At 43.5% G+C, this 15982-nt stretch overlaps 1 protein-coding gene across 1 annotated transcript in view; it reads left to right on the top strand.

Moving 5' to 3' along the window:
* The window catches only part of LOC5567513 (peroxidase), a 106168-nt gene extending 92469 nt beyond the window's left edge, over window positions 1–13699 (top strand). The window contains exons 2-6 of the mRNA XM_021849339.1: window positions 10652–10824; window positions 10889–11268; window positions 11336–12086; window positions 12145–12472; window positions 12533–13699. Of these exons, the coding sequence (XP_021705031.1) occupies window positions 10652–10824; window positions 10889–11268; window positions 11336–12086; window positions 12145–12472; window positions 12533–12952 (2052 nt within the window). The 3' untranslated portion in view covers window positions 12953–13699. The remainder of the gene's footprint in view (window positions 1–10651; window positions 10825–10888; window positions 11269–11335; window positions 12087–12144; window positions 12473–12532) is intronic.
* Window positions 13700–15982: the final 2283 nt, after the last annotated feature.

Below are 15982 nucleotides of genomic sequence, written 5' to 3'. Positions count from 1 at the left end.
GTAGCGTGCCCGTCGTCCTTATAAGGAATGCGAAAATTTTCCCGAAATACTTTTGGCCGGCTAGATTCCATAGTGCACCGGCGCGTAAGGCGCCCTAAGGTATTCGCCGGTCACTCTCGGTGGCAGTTCAATGATAATCCATCACTGCGCGACTTGACCCGTGCCGACTAGGTATTCGATAGGCCATTCTGACACGCAGGAATTTGTAACGATTTCCGATTCGGATCCGATCAATTTAGCCTTTCGTGCGATATGATTCGTTCCGGTCGGGTAGAGGTACCAAATTTCGGCTGCCCGCCCCCAATCAGAAAATCGCGGAGGAAGTGCAGCCTTGGGACCAATTAGCACGAAGTTCGGCTCGGTGCGGCGACTTGGTCGTGAATCGTCGAATGGCCGAATAAGGGGCCACAGCAAGAAAGGCACCTCGCGGTGAAAATGCTATTAAAATGCAATTCAAGATCGTAATCTTGACCGCTTGGAATCGATTTTGTTGGCTTAGCGTGCGCGTCTGTGTGGGTAAACTTCGGATGAAGGCACTTCGCGAGGTGCACTTGGTGGAAGTTGGAGGACATAATGATCGAAGCAATAGATCGTTACCGTGATTGGTGTTTCAACGCGGCGCAGTATTAATTCATTGACAGTACAATTTATCGCAATGGTTTGGATCTTGGCCTCTGGTCCAGCCTCCGATGCTGTGGGCGATACTTCGAGGGAGATAATAGGGTTCAAAGTGTCTCCCCGGCAATCAATCTGTGAGATCCGACAGAGCTCGACTGACTAATGATGGTTGATTTTGCTCGATGAGATCTGATCAAATTATAACATTGCGGACACTAAAAATGGGTAACGTAATTTAGAGTCGGTCAAGGCATAAGTTATTAGATTCTAGATGAATTAGGATCCGTGTACAGCGAATTCTAACAACAATAAGTTAGATATCACTAACATTGATGCCTTATTGGCTACATCGTAGAATCATGCCATTACCATTATCGGTCCTAGCGTAAGAAGTAGTACTTCTCCAATTGACCCGAACTTTTAAGGTTCCCAGGTACTTTTCTACTAAGTAAAGCCAGCGGTTTCGTGGCCTTCCACGAAGGCGCTGACCTCTACCTGGTTCCCTACTGAATATTAATTGTTTTGACCTTCGAGCCCAGCCCACTCAAGTCTACCGTATTTTACACGCTTAATTATATTCGGTTTCTTATACACTAGATATAACTAAAAGTATTAGAGCGGCAACCTGGAATCAAACCAAGAACCTTTCGATCGATAGGCCCGAGCGTACACCACGCGCCTATCGACGCCTTGATGAGGAGTGATGCTAAAACGAGACATAGAGCGTTCGTATTTCAATAATCGTTCAACCTTTCATAAGGCAAAATGCATGAATTTCGATAGTACAGTTCGCTGCCTGTAGTGATTCATGCGTCTGCGCACACATATTTTTCTAGTTTCCTATTGAGTATTGTCCGCAGCACTTTACACTCGAGAACATTAAACGCTTTTCGATCTGCCCCTTTCAACGTCAACGCTTCATAAACGTAGATATCCACCAGAAGAATTAATGTTTTCTATAGGGCAAATTTTGTTCCCGATATATTCTATACTTCTTCTTCATTAACGCCCAAAACTTTTCGATCGTACAAAGTTCTGGTGTGTTTGGCGGGTTCGCCTCCTTCGGGACAACATTAGCGCCATTCGCTTCGTACCAATCCATTACAGGCTTGGCGCAATGGCACGAAGCGAGATCCGGCCAGAACAGCGTGGGACCACGGTGAGAGCGGAGGAAGGGCAGCAAGCATTCCTCACGATAAATCTGCCCGTTTATGATGCCGGTTATAACGAACGGCTTGCTGTACCGGTACTTCTTCGCAAATTTGTCCATCTTTCACTTCCGGAACTTCTCCGGATCCTCCATGCGAGACGTATCGACAAAAAACTCAAGGCCGGGGATTTGTTTGGTGTCCACTTTGACCAGCCACTCACGGTACAGCTTCCGCGCACGCAATTTGGCCACCGTGCTTTGCTTGTCAGTCTGGTTTGGCGCCTTCCTGAGCTTAAAAACACGTAGCCCAGCCCGCTTCATGGTCTGCTGGACGAACCACTTCGACGGATTGACCTTTTCGGCCACGTCTCGGGAGGAAAGGTTCGGGTTATACTTAACTGTCTTATCTTCCGCGCCTTCTCTGGGTATTCCGTTTTCGGTTTTCAGCCGCTTCCAACGCGCCGCTCGATGGTCTTCGTCTCCTGGAACATCTTCACAACGCGGGACACGGTGGAATGGTGGATTCCAAGCCTTTTACCGATCCATCTGTGCGACTGACCGGGATAATTGATCACCGCGCCCAAGATTTGCTGGCGTAGCTCTTCTTGTTTCGAGTGTATCTTGACACACATCTTATACACATGTATCTTAAGCACACATAAGCATAACACTCTAAACTAGTATTACCCAAAATGTCATTAATTTTTACCTACGCGATAAAAAGTTACACCCTAAACAAAGTGGCGCATTTTTTTGTGCCCAACCATTATGTCAGATTTACCATTCCGCCATTTTGAAATGACAAGTTTGTTTTATTCTTTAACCATATTTTTTTTATTTGACAAGGTTCGCTTATCATGTAGCTTGACTAGTTTTCAGTTAAATTTCACTAAATCTCTTTATAATTCACGGATTATCAGGTGTAGGGCGACGGAAAACACGTATTGAATGTTCCTTTAGACTCACAGGGTACACATTACGTATTTTGGAAGATATTGTTCTCCATGAAATCATCTTCTTTTGCGATTCAAAACACCGGAATACTACATTAAAGAAAAAAATTTGTAGTGAAAGTCTCTCAACTAGAAATCTCAAAAAAAAACTTAAGCTACACTGCCCCATTTTAATGTAGGTATTTTACAAATGCAAAACATGTAATATTTTCAGAGTTGTCCATTCCACAAATTCGAAGGATTTTTTTCTGTGATACTTAACTTCAGAATTGATTACACTCGTTTTTTCTTTCGGAGTGCTAAAACTGAACAAAACATACTGATTTCAATTACATAGAATAACAGGTTTTAAATGACAGAACCGGAAACTATAATATAAAAAATATGTAGTTGAATTTCACAAAAAAAATCATTGGTATTTCATCTACAAAATCGAAGGAAAGGTTTTGAAGTCGGCCAAAATTATAATTAATAGAAATTAAAATGCTTTTTGATTTATTTTTATTCTTAATTATTTTAACGCTATTGACTAGTTCAGCACTCAGAACTTGACAAGTGAATTTCTTCAAATACATGTGACTTTGTGAATAGTTGCTATTTTTCTTCGTGAAGAACTTATCTACAGTTCAGCTTTATGAAAATTTCGGAGGGTTGCAAGGTTGGATTTACGAATATACAGAAATGTCATTGTTTGCTTAATTTTTCTCCTTCATATTGAAGGCTCAAGCGTCTTAGAACATAACGGAGCCAAAAATATGTTTTATTTTGAAATATAATGGTTCAATACAAACTAATTCATGTTTCTCCAAATTCTGTACGTTTTTCGGAAATTCTGAAAATGTTATCTGTTATTTGTTCCCGAAATCTTTTTAATCCATTGTAAACGATCGAAGGTACGTGTAAAACTGGTACTTAGAGAAATCTACAAATTTGCTCAAACCAACATTATTAATTTATAGCACAAAACGCCCGTTTCAAAACACTGCGCACTCACCGCGTTTGAGGTTTACTTTCATTAAAAGCTATACTAACTTGCTATGACCGTGGAATCGACATCGGTTAAAAAGAGAACCAGAAAGATGGATGGTTGTAATGTCCATTTCTGGAGCACAAACCGCGATCATTCGCGCACCTTTCGAATCGGTATGTCCGTTGCTTGGACCAAGGCAGTGCAAGGTCGCATCCAGCGCCACCGGTGGCAAAACTCTTCCAATTTCATCACCCTGGCTGTCAAACCCAGTGGGTGACCGGTAATAAAAGTAATTTTGTTTGCTCTAGTAAACGAATTGTACGACCGATCGACCAACGTATTGGCAAGCGGTGAGGTTAGGTGGCAGCGCAGACAAACAGACGTAGCATTGGTGAAATTCGCATCGATCACGTTTCGAAACGATCATTCAATGTTTCTTAAGTTTCATTCCTCACAACCAGAGACGCACGCATTGTTTTTCGTCGTGTTTAACGTTTCACACTAGCGCCTTCTACAGGCCTTGCTGCACATGATCGTGTTCCGTGCAACATGGACGGAGACGGAATTCAACTCAATTTTAGATTGTTTCAACGCAGTTCCGTAGTTCAGCCCAATTACTCAATTTTAGCTAAATTTTTTAGGTAGGTTGCCTTTAATTTAATTTTGACAACATTCGTGAGGAGGAAAGAGAATACCGAGAGATTTTGGGTTGAAAGTATAATCGATATACTTAATTTTGGGCAAAAAAAACATAAAAAATAAGTATTTTTTTCTCCGTGTGGCAAATTGAGTGTGTGAAGTAAGTGATGAATTTCAAATGAAACCGTCCTAAGTATAATGTCTGTTTGTCTGTGATGGAACCATGGAAGTTGAGTCCATCCGCGGCAGATGCTGCAGAGCATTGTCGCTCGCAATCCAGTCAGCGATCACGTCAACCAAAGTCGTGATCACGTCGTAAAATAGAGATTCCGATCGCGATGGGCACTCGCTGAGTTCGGATTATTTTTTATTTTGTGAGGATTTCGACACCCAGTTTCGATGTCCTTCTGCAATGCAGAAAAACAGTGGAGAACAGCGATCTTGCTTGGGCCACCATCAGCTGACGCAGCTATGGGTGCATGAACATGATCATGGACAATCTGATTTCTTGCTCAAAAGAGACAAGGATAAAGCATACTGTTTATTGAATCGGCTAATGGTTTATATTCACGAAATAAATGTTCAAATCGAGGTTCACATTCAGTTATGGTATCTGATCTGAGTTAAACTAGAATATGCTTCTAGGGAGTTCTGTTCTTCTCTTGGGAGATGTCATCGTCGAAGATGTGACGAATGGTTCCGTTCTCAGGCCTGCAAATCGCTTGCCAAATCATGGCCTTCTTTTCGAACTTGTAAGCAAACGCGAACTTGAATCTTCCCGGCAAATCACCACGTATACCCGAGTTGGAAAGAATAACTCGCAATAACTCTTCTTCTTCTTTCTGGCGTTACGTCCCCACTGGGACAGAGCCTGCTTCTCAGCTTAGTGTTCTTATGAGCACTTCCACAGTTATTAACTGAGAGCTTACTATGCCAATGACCATTTTTGCATGTGTATATCGTGTGGCAGGTACGAAGATACTCTATGCCCTGGGAAGTCGAGAAAATTTCCAGCCCGAAAAGATCCTCGACCGGTGGGATTCGAACCCACGACCCTCAGCTTGGTCTTGCTGAATAGCTGCGCGTTTACCGCTACGGCTATCTGGGTCCCTGGTCGAAATAACTCATGCATGCCATATTTTGGTACCATACCACAATGAAGTATTGTTCAGTTGTCAATATCTCATTTTGGTATTATAATAGTATTTGAAAAACATGTTTAAAACAATAAAAAATACTTCATTTTGGTATTCGATAGCTATTGAGGACTGCTGCGCGGATAAAAATCTGATCCCCACACCATGATTTACAAATCATGAAATTCATAAATTGGTTAGGTCATAATATCTGGATCTCAAATCATGGTTCTTGGAGTCATGATCATGATTCCTCATAAGCGTAACATCCAATGTGAAAACACTAGGCGGCGCACTTTGCTTCATCTCATTCGTATCGATCACTCTAAGTTCAAGTCGACGAAGCGGTTGAGTGGTAGAGCACGTGGCTCACAATCGGAAGGTTCTTGGTTCGAATCTCAATGTATGCAGTTTTTAACTTTTTTTTTATTTTGTCGATCATAAACGGATGCGCGACTCAGCATTTTTGGCATTTGAATCATGATTCCGAGCAATCAGCTACAAAAACCTAACGCGTGTGTTGCGTTACGGCAATCTGACTCATGATATCATGAGTCCAAATCATGGTGTATTTTCATAAGACGAAAACACGCTGGAATCATGATATCATGAGTCATAATCTTGTTTTTGGATTCTGATTTCTACCCGTGTGGAGGTATTGAACTATTATTCAAAAAATCGCTTTTATATGAAAATCTATCACGTATTATTTAGGTATTACAATACCTGATCTAGTTATCAGCTTGGTATTTGTAGAATATGCAGAAGGTATTATTTGAGGTATTTTACCTGAATACCAAACTAAGGTATTCCATACCAGATAATTTCCAATACTTACAACCTGAATGAGGTATGAATGAGCCCTGCATAAGAGGTAAAATACCTCAAATAATATCTCATGCATATTCTACGAACACCAAACTGATAATTAGATCAAGTATTGTAATACCTCAATAATACTTGATGGATTTTCATATAAAAGTGAAATTTTTCAATAGCAGTTCAATACCTCCAGCAGACCGCAATAGCTATCGAATACCTCAACGAAGTATTTTTAATTGTTTTAAAGGTTTTTTTCAATACCATTATAATACCAAATTGAGGTATTGAAAACTGAACAATACCTAATTTTGGTATGATACCAAAATATGGTATGCATAAGTTATTGGGGAGTTGTTTGTTCCTCCTCGGACCGGGTAGTCGCGATGTGTATTTTTTTTTCCCGGAAAGTTACTTAAGGCGAAGTAGGCCGTCATTCAATGATTGTTGCTGAATCATGTCACAATTCCGAATTGAAGAAAATCATTTGGTATTGCATTGATGTAATTGAAAGTATCAGCATACTTCCTGCATGTAAACACCTATAATGATACTTTTCCGTGTCAATATCAATTATGAGGACTGAGCTTTTTTACTTTGAAATTGCAAGCTGCAATGCCAACATGGCTGCCAAAGCGAATGACGGGCTACTTAGCCTTGAAATCGAGTTTGACGTATGTTTCGTCATCGATCAAAGTGCAGCCTTTGTGTTTTGTCAAAACACGGTCATACAAGACCCTTGCACGCTTTTTGGTCACGGGATTCTGCTTCGTGTGCCGGTTCGGACATTTACCTGATGTACCTGATCTCCAACACTCCTCTTCATCACACAACCTCTGAACCGCACAACTGCCACCGAGCTCCATCGGTCCTCTAAGCTCCATCTGTCGTCTAAGCTCCTTCTGGCACCGAGCTCCTCCTAGCTTTCCCAGTCTTGAGCTTTCCCAGGTCAGCTGCACCATCGTCCTCTTGATCAGCCGCACCATCAGCTCCTCTTGACTTCCGAGTTCCTCCAGCACTTCCGAGCTCGTCCTCTCCGATTAGTCAGCTTTTGCACCTTCAGCCTCGTTTTCAGCATCGTGGCCTCTAACTATTGAGCACCTCGTCCAAGCCACCTCTCGTCCAGACTCCACCTCCCGTTCACGCTCTACCTCCTAGTACAGGCCATGTCTCTTCGTCCAGGTACTTTCTTGTGGTCCCTCATTGGAGTTGCCTCAGCGTCCTCCAGGCGTTCCTGGGCAGGTCCGTCCCACTCGGGCTCAGATTGGGTACCACTTCTAGTACTGCATTTGATCCCTCGGTAGTGCAAAAGGTATCAAAGTTTGACAAATCTCAGCACACTTTTCACGGCATTCTAGATTACCTTATGAGCCAAAAAATTGGCGCAACTGCAAGAGACATGGAGGTCTTTACTTTGTCTTTGTTTCTGGGCCCATAACCTGATGAAATAAAATGGCTGCAAAACAAGGCTTCTGCTCCACACCGCAGGTTACTGACTTATATTGCTACCACGTCAGCACCGCTCTTTTATTCCATGTCTGGGTAAAGATATCTACAATTCATTCACTTAAAATACTACCTCTACAATTCTTACCCATAGACATCTCCACTGCCGGATGTGTGATGTACCTTTTCTCCAACAAACAAACTGTTGTTTTCGGCATCTTCAGTACTTGGAACTGAACCTCTCTGGATTTTCCAGTTGTTTGTGCTCAATATTATTGTTTATTTCGTGTTCTATTTAACGTTAATTGGGTCCTAAAATTTTCAATGAAATCTTGTTTTTATTTAATAACACGAAAAAGCATGTTACTGTAACTACTTTAGCAATTTTTTCCCGCTCAAATAATGGCTATATCATGTTTAAACTTTAATTGAAAAATTTGGTCCATAAATGAACCTTGACACTTTTGATCATGTTTGACGTTCGCTTAGTCGACAAAAACACCACAGGGGTTTTAGTTCGACCACTGGGGTTGTTCCTATCTGACATTTCGTAAGGGACACGGAAAACAAAATACACCCGAAATTTGAGTTTAAGCCAAAGGATGTGACAAAATCTAAACAAATGTTTTTTGGGCTCAAACCAACGGAAAACATTGGAAAATTGAGTAAACATGTGTTTTTGGCCTAAACTTAAGCGTTTGGCACTAAACTTAGGACAGGGCTTTAGGACCCTATTCGGAATACGACCAACTGCTTTGATCAAACTTGAACCAGTTGTACTCTACAGAAGTTTGAACAAACAACTGTCAAATATTTTTGATTCCAACACTATACGCGAAGGGCGTACCCATTTACTTTTAATCAGCCTCTACTCCAGTTTTATTAGCTAAATTCTAGTCCTGTTCACGAACAATCCATCTGTTAAACGTTCATTCCCGTTCCTGATCTCACGGATTCATCCAAGTGGGCATGAACTCGACATGACTAAGAACGACAGCACTCCATTCTATGACAACAGCGCCGACGACACGATCATACCCGACGATTAGGTAACAATCGACCCTTGCCACCGGTAACATAGTGCACCCATGAGCACACTTTAGACCCCCTAGCCAAGCTCATAGACAATAGAAATCCATTACCGTCTAAACAAACTGGCTGCAAAATTGCTTTATTATTGGAAGATCACGACCACTGCTCGCAGAAACCCTAGACCGTAGCTCCGCAACCTCACCGTACGAAACGTAAAATATTCCAACTTGGTAGACGTGACCATAAATCTACATAACACATCCATGGACCCCTTCGTGGAGCCCGTGCTAGCTGCTCCGCTTCCCATGCCGTCCATTTCAATATATTCAAATTAATTTGCCTTTTCCACAGTGCATAAATCGAAACTGGACCATTTAGCAGTTCTTCACACAGCGGAGCGGCTTTTGTATGACTGCACAGCCACTTTACAATAACAATCATCCGAACGTGGTCCACGTCGTTCACGAGTCGTGGCATGGACCGCAATTGCTCCACTTTATGGGCTCAACAATCGATGATTGGAATTCAATCGGATTATCATAACGATTTTATGGGATAATTAGATTAACTGAGCGGACAAGGGGGAGGTCAGAACTGAGATATACGGGTAGATCCTGGATCAATTCAAAAGCGCTTGCTATGATCGGCGAGGTCCTTGGGAAAGTAGCGCACCTGACTGGATTGATTGTTTCGCGAGACGAAGTAGTCCACTGGAATGTCAGAAACAAGCAAGCTGCATCCAAGTAGCTCGTGATCTATCGCTTTTGATAGCAGAGTTGCCAAGGTTGCTGTGCTATAAGGTGGGCCGATCTCGATAGTTTCAGGCGCAACTTTGTTACATTCAAATGATGGTGTAGAAATGTGCTTATTTCATCAATTGTGTTGACGCTTTACGGAGCCGAAATTTATGTGTTGTACTTGGACGCAGCCAAAATGCTTTTCAAAATATAATTAAAACGAATATCTTACCCTGAAATACTACAATGTAAAGCCATGCTTGATATTATTAATAGCCACCGTTCGAACGCGATCATAATTCAATCCTTACAACCCTTAACAAAAAACTATGCTTGAATAAACATGACCAACACCGGGCGCGCGCAAAGACACAAAACCCGCGGCAAAGCCGCAAAAATGCGATCGTCTGACGCCGTTCGCCTTCCTCTCGCTCGAACGCCACTGTCGTCAGTTTTTCTTCAGTTGTTAGAATGAATTATGAATCAAAACAAACCCCGCGGCAAGTCGCAGAGCCAAAGGGTGCATAGATCGTACCGCCGCAGCCACGCCAGCCAACATGTGACTGCACTCGCGTTGACGGCCTTTAGACACCGCTTCCGTCGCCATTCCAGCCTCCTGACCTGACTTCTCTACACTCTGTTCCAGTGTTCTACAATTTACATTAGATTACCCCTCCGTTTCGTGCGCCTATGCCTCTCCTTCTCCTCGCGCAGTGCAGCCGGTAAAGACGGAGAGAAGCAAAATCTGATTCGGTAAATTGTTAACCATGCCTCTGTATGGTCGTTGTGGCGGAGCACACGAGTCTTACAATTTAAATTCATCTGCTGAGGTAGCGTATTGCATTTCTGCAACCGCATGCATTGTGTTTGCTCAACCCTGCGCGGAATGATCTTGGGCGCCCAACCAGCGAGGTCACAGCAAATTCAATCCGATCGATCAAAGCAACCATGGGCAGCGCTGTGCTAATTGACGCTACATCATAACTGTCAAAATAACATGAAGGGATGCCAGATTACCGCGTGAAACATCCGATCGCAATGCCAACCATTGAGCAAACAATTCCCACATGAAATTTTCCACTTATAAATGATTTGAATTTCAAATGCAATGCACTCACTACAAATGTTTCCTATTCTTCCACCTCTTGCAGATGATGCTGTTCGTCGTAGCATCAGCGCTGGTTGCGCTAGCGCAAACCGACGCCGTCAACGTGGCCACCTCTTACAGCGTGATCCACCACGGTGAACCGCAGGAGCGCGTCCTTCACAAATCGCCAATCTTTGCCCCATCCACCCACGTCGTTCACACTGCCTCACACTTTGCGTAAGTCCCGTTTTTCACACGACTCCTATCCACACACAACCTTAACTTAACTTCTCCACTACAGCCCCCTAGTTAGCGCCAAGACCACCAAGTACACCGTCCCATTCCTGAGCGCCTACAACAAGGTCACACAGTGCCCGGCTCCACCACTATGCAACAAGTCTCGCTACCGCACCCTGGACGGATCGTGCAACAACCTGCAGAACCCAACCTGGGGTACCCCGAACCGCCCGTACGGTCGTCTCCTGACTCCAAAGTATGGCGATGGAGTGTCCACCCCAACCACCTCGGTCACCGGCCAGGAACTGCCCAACTCCCGTCTCATCTCGCTGGTTGTCTTCGGCGATGAGGATGTTCCCGATCCACAGTTCACCCTGGCCAACATGCAGTGGGGACAGATCATGACCCACGACATGAGTCTGCAGGCCGGCGGTACCCAATCTAGTACGTATCCCCCTCAGAACACCTTCCGAATAGTTCATGATATCTAATGACTCTTCCAAATCCACAGAGAAACACGCCACCAGATGTTGTACCGACGATGGCAAGCTCATCGGCAAGTCCACCGCTCCAGCCACCTGCTATCCCATCATCGTTCCGGAGAACGACCCCGCCCACTCCCAAACCGGAACCGAATGTATCAACTTCGTCCGTACGCTCACCACTCGCGAGGACGCCTGTACCCCAACACACCCGTCCGAACCGGCCGAACAGCTCACCACCGTCACATCGTGGCTGGATCTGTCCATGGTCTACGGAAACTCCGATCAGCAGAACGCCGGGATTCGTGCCTTCACCGGAGGTCGCATGGCTACCGTCGAGCGCGGTGGATACGAGTGGCCACCAAATAACCCCAACGCCACCACCGAATGCGATCTGGTCTCCCGCGACGAAGTCTGCTACCTGGCCGGAGATGCCCGTGTCAACCAGAACCCAGGCCTGACCATCATGCAGATCATGCTGCTGCGTGAGCACAACCGCATCGCCGACAACCTCCAGAAGCACAACCCACACTGGGACGATGAACTGCTCTTCCAAGAAGCCCGCCGCATCAACATCGCCCAGTACAACTACATCAACTACTACGAGTGGCTGCCAATCTTCCTCGGAAAGGAGAACATGCTCAAGAACCGTCTGATCTACAACGCCAAGGCCGGAGACTACATCAACGACTACGACCCAGCTCAAGATCCTTCCGTGCTAAACTCCCACGCCACCGCTGCCTTCCGTTACTTCCACTCCCAGATTGAAGGACGTCTTGAGTAAGTATACCGCAAACCTCCATCCCAGATATTTTCTAACCACTTTCCCCCCAAATAGCCTCGTTTCCGAAATCCGCAAGCCAACCGGATCCCTGCGCCTCAGCGACTGGTTCAACCGTCCATCGATCATCGAAGCCGGCGACAACTACGACTTCCTGGCCCGCGGTATGGCTACCCAACCCGAAGAGCTGACCGACGTGAACTTCGATGCCGAAATCAAACACTTCCTGTTCCGTCGTGGACGTCCCTTCGGATCCGATCTGCGTGCCTTCGATATCCAGCGTAACCGTGACCACGGTTTGGCCGGCTACAACGACTACCGTGAATTCTGCGGCTTCAAGCGCGCTCACTCCTGGGAGGACTTCATGGATCTGATCTCGCCACAGGTAATTCCCTAACCCAAGTTTCCAACGTCGCCAAACCTAACCTCATCCATTACTCCGTAGGACGTCGCTAAACTGCAGTCCCTGTACGCCAGCATCGACGACGTGGATCTAACTGTCGGTGGTTCGCTGGAATCGCACGTCAACGGAGCCCTGGCCGGTCCAACCTTCCTGTGCATCCTGACTGAGCAGTTCTACCGCACGCGTGTGGCCGATCGTCACTTCTTCGAACGCGGAGACAAGGAAAACGCCTTCACCCGGGAACAGCTGGCCGAGATCCGCAAGGCCAGCATGGCTCGTATCTTCTGCGACAACGGTAACCACGTGACCTCGATGCAACCGAAGGCCTTCTGGCGGCCATCGACCCACAACCAAGTCGTGTCCTGCGCGGAGATCCCCGAGGTCGATCTGAGCATGTGGAAGGATCTGTCCTACGACAACAGCCTGCACTCGTTCCACTACTTCCACAACTTCAAGAAATAAGCCACTGAACTGAAACACACAGAGAGATATTATCACGTGCATTCCACGCGTACTTTACCACTTAGCGAAACAAGCTCAAAGCTATGTAGTTTATTCCTATGATGCCAGATTGTTTGCTAGTTGTCCCCTTACTTCCCTAAACTCCTTTATTATCCTCCCAAAACCCCCCTAAAATACTCCTTAAGAAATTGCCTAAATTTTGCGTTCTTTATCGTTTATAATTGTGTGTGATAAAAAAAATCTACTATTTTGCGCATATTTCCGACTACGAAAAAGTCAGCAAAATCCGCCTTTATTAGAACCTATTGTTTGCCATAAAAACTGATATTGTGAGTGCAATTTGCAGAGTCGAAACGAAAACACGAAACCTCGACGAAACACACACACATACGGACACAAATATTGATTAAATTATAAAACAACCACATTCCCACGAAAGTGTAGAACCCATTCGCTGAATAGAAGAACAATAGCATCGTGTAGGTAAAATGCCTACAGAGAGACCATTGTAGATGAATGAAACCAACACAAACAAGCAATACAAAATGAAAGCCCCGCCTGCCCCGCGTTGAAATATGTAGTGCAAAGTTACTACTCAATACGAGCTATATAGATAATTTAGTAGTGCTATGTTTTTTGTTTAGACTTATTTAATGTATAGATGAGGACGAAGAAGAAGAAAAAGTGTACATGTTGAAATGTAACGCACGTTTTGTTGTGAATAAAGAAATAATTTAAGAAAATAAACCTTTTGTTAGTTTCCTTTGAAAGAAAAACAAAAATATTCATCAGCAGACGAATAAATTACCATTACCAACCAATTATACTAAGAAGCCACACTCTGACCTGAAGCAACGCTGTAGTCAATATATGCGGTACATGGAACGAACTCACCAAGTCATGTTTCGATGGATCAATTGCGTTTTTCACCGTCAACTACCTGAGTGACTTTTTCGGCTATGGACCAATGCTCGAGTTCATTCGTTGACGTTTGAGCGGTGCCGTGTTGAAAGGCTGTCGTTAATCCAACCTATCGTTTTCTAGTGAGTTGCAATCTTGGATGCAATGATGATGTCACGCTACACGATAAGCGTTCAACTGCAGCTCACCAATCCATCCCGAGGTGGATCCCCAAGTAACAATTTAGATTCTAACTGGCTTTATTTATTTTTATCATAGTTTTATCGTAGATTTGCATATTCTTCAAGATTTTATAGTGATTTTCACCCAGTAGAAAAGATCTTGAACCGTTTTTGGTTTTAAATACTTCTTCAAGAACACTTCGGATGCATCACATAAAACTTCATTTTCAATAAGAACAAGTGACCTTGGCAACAGTTTTATGAAACTCTCGTGCTTATCTGTAAGAATGCGCTCGAGTGAGATTAAGAACTCTTGCCCGGGAACATCATAAATTTCTCCCCCATCAATCAACGCATTAATATGTACATTATATTGATTGTAGGATTATAAATCCTATCGGTTACGGGAGCGCCTTACGTTGATTTTCGATCTGTGCTTCACGGATGTCGTTGTTGAACTCACGACGCACAACTTACTAATAACGCAAACAACCAGTTCCAGTGGCCTTCCTCTCCTTGGTCATGATATAGGAGCGGAACTGGACCACTGGACACGTCCTTGCAAGGTGGACTTCTGGATGTTGTTAAATGTCCGATTGCTTTCCCTGCTCAACATCAGGGCGTCATAAAGAAGTTCCACAGCTGGAAATACTTACCTTCAGTCATTTTGTAGCTTTAAATTTCATGCCGTAACAAAATCTAGCATGAACGCTTTTCTCCGAAAACGAAAAGTGTAAATAAACAAACGTCAAAATGTGCCTTTCTTGAATAAAACGTACGAATCTTATCGCGTTCTTCAAGAAAATCAGTTTGTCTTCATCAAGATCGCCTCAAGCCTAAGAACTCTCAAGCGATATTTGTTACGCTTTCCCGAGTTCAGCAAAATTTATCATGGTTGAGTAAAACTACCGCCATGATTGTTATTATAGATGCTTTGGCAGGGGAGCCATGATGGGAGAATCCATGTATGCTGGATTGTTCAACATTTTCGGGCACCAAATTGATGAAATTGTTTTTTCTGCAAATACAATATTGTCGAGGCGCATTGTGCGTTTCAGGTGTTTCATGCATGATATTCACGATGGAATAAGCGTGACAACCGAAAACACGGATAGGTATCGAAAAAATCCGAAAGTTATCATCACATATGTTTTAATTTGCATTTTGTTTTATTATTGATTGACAATTTTATGAAGAAGTATTTATAAATTCGTTAACCAAACCAACATGACAAACATATTGTGAGTTTAACTTGTCTTGAGAACTACTTGTGAAAGGTTTACTGAAGTGTTGAGGATTGTCATAAGTGATGATCACAAGTTTTAAGAGATACTTGACAGTTGCTCTCCATCACCGTCTCTAGTTGGGCCACTTTAGTCTTATGAGCGGTTTATCATTGGGTTAGTGTAGGATTGTAGAATTACTGGTTTTATTTCTAGTTTTATAGAATTGGTGTAAGAGGATACTTCAAGAATAGCATAAAATTTACTTTGCTACTTGGGATCGTACTATGGTGTACTATGGAAAATTCTACCAAAAATCCTAATGCAATTCTTCCGGATATTTTAAGACGATTTTACCAAACATTCTATTACGAATTTACTAAAAATTCTTTTAAAATTCTTCCGAAAATAACTCTGGAATTTATTCCGGAAATACTTCTGGGATTCTTACAAGAATGACTCTAGGATACTTCCGAAAATCACCTAAGATGCTTTCAGAAATCCTTTTAGAATATCTTCCGCGGATTCTTTTTGAAATTATTCTGTGATATTTACGTCAATATCCTTGAACTACTTCGGGACTCTTCCAAAAAACCTGTTGAAATTCTTCCGGATATCTTTGGAGGATGCTTTTAGAAAACCTGGGATTCTTTCGGAAATCTTTCTGAGGATCACCCAAATGCTTCCTGCTAGATTTTTTCGGGAATTCTTGCAGAAATGCTTCC

Source organism: Aedes aegypti, chromosome 3, assembly GCF_002204515.2.
Source record: "Aedes aegypti strain LVP_AGWG chromosome 3, AaegL5.0 Primary Assembly, whole genome shotgun sequence".
Taxonomy (NCBI): domain Eukaryota; kingdom Metazoa; phylum Arthropoda; class Insecta; order Diptera; family Culicidae; genus Aedes; species Aedes aegypti.
The sequence above is the reverse complement of the archived record's forward strand: the minus strand, read 5'-3'. Positions and strand labels throughout refer to the sequence as shown.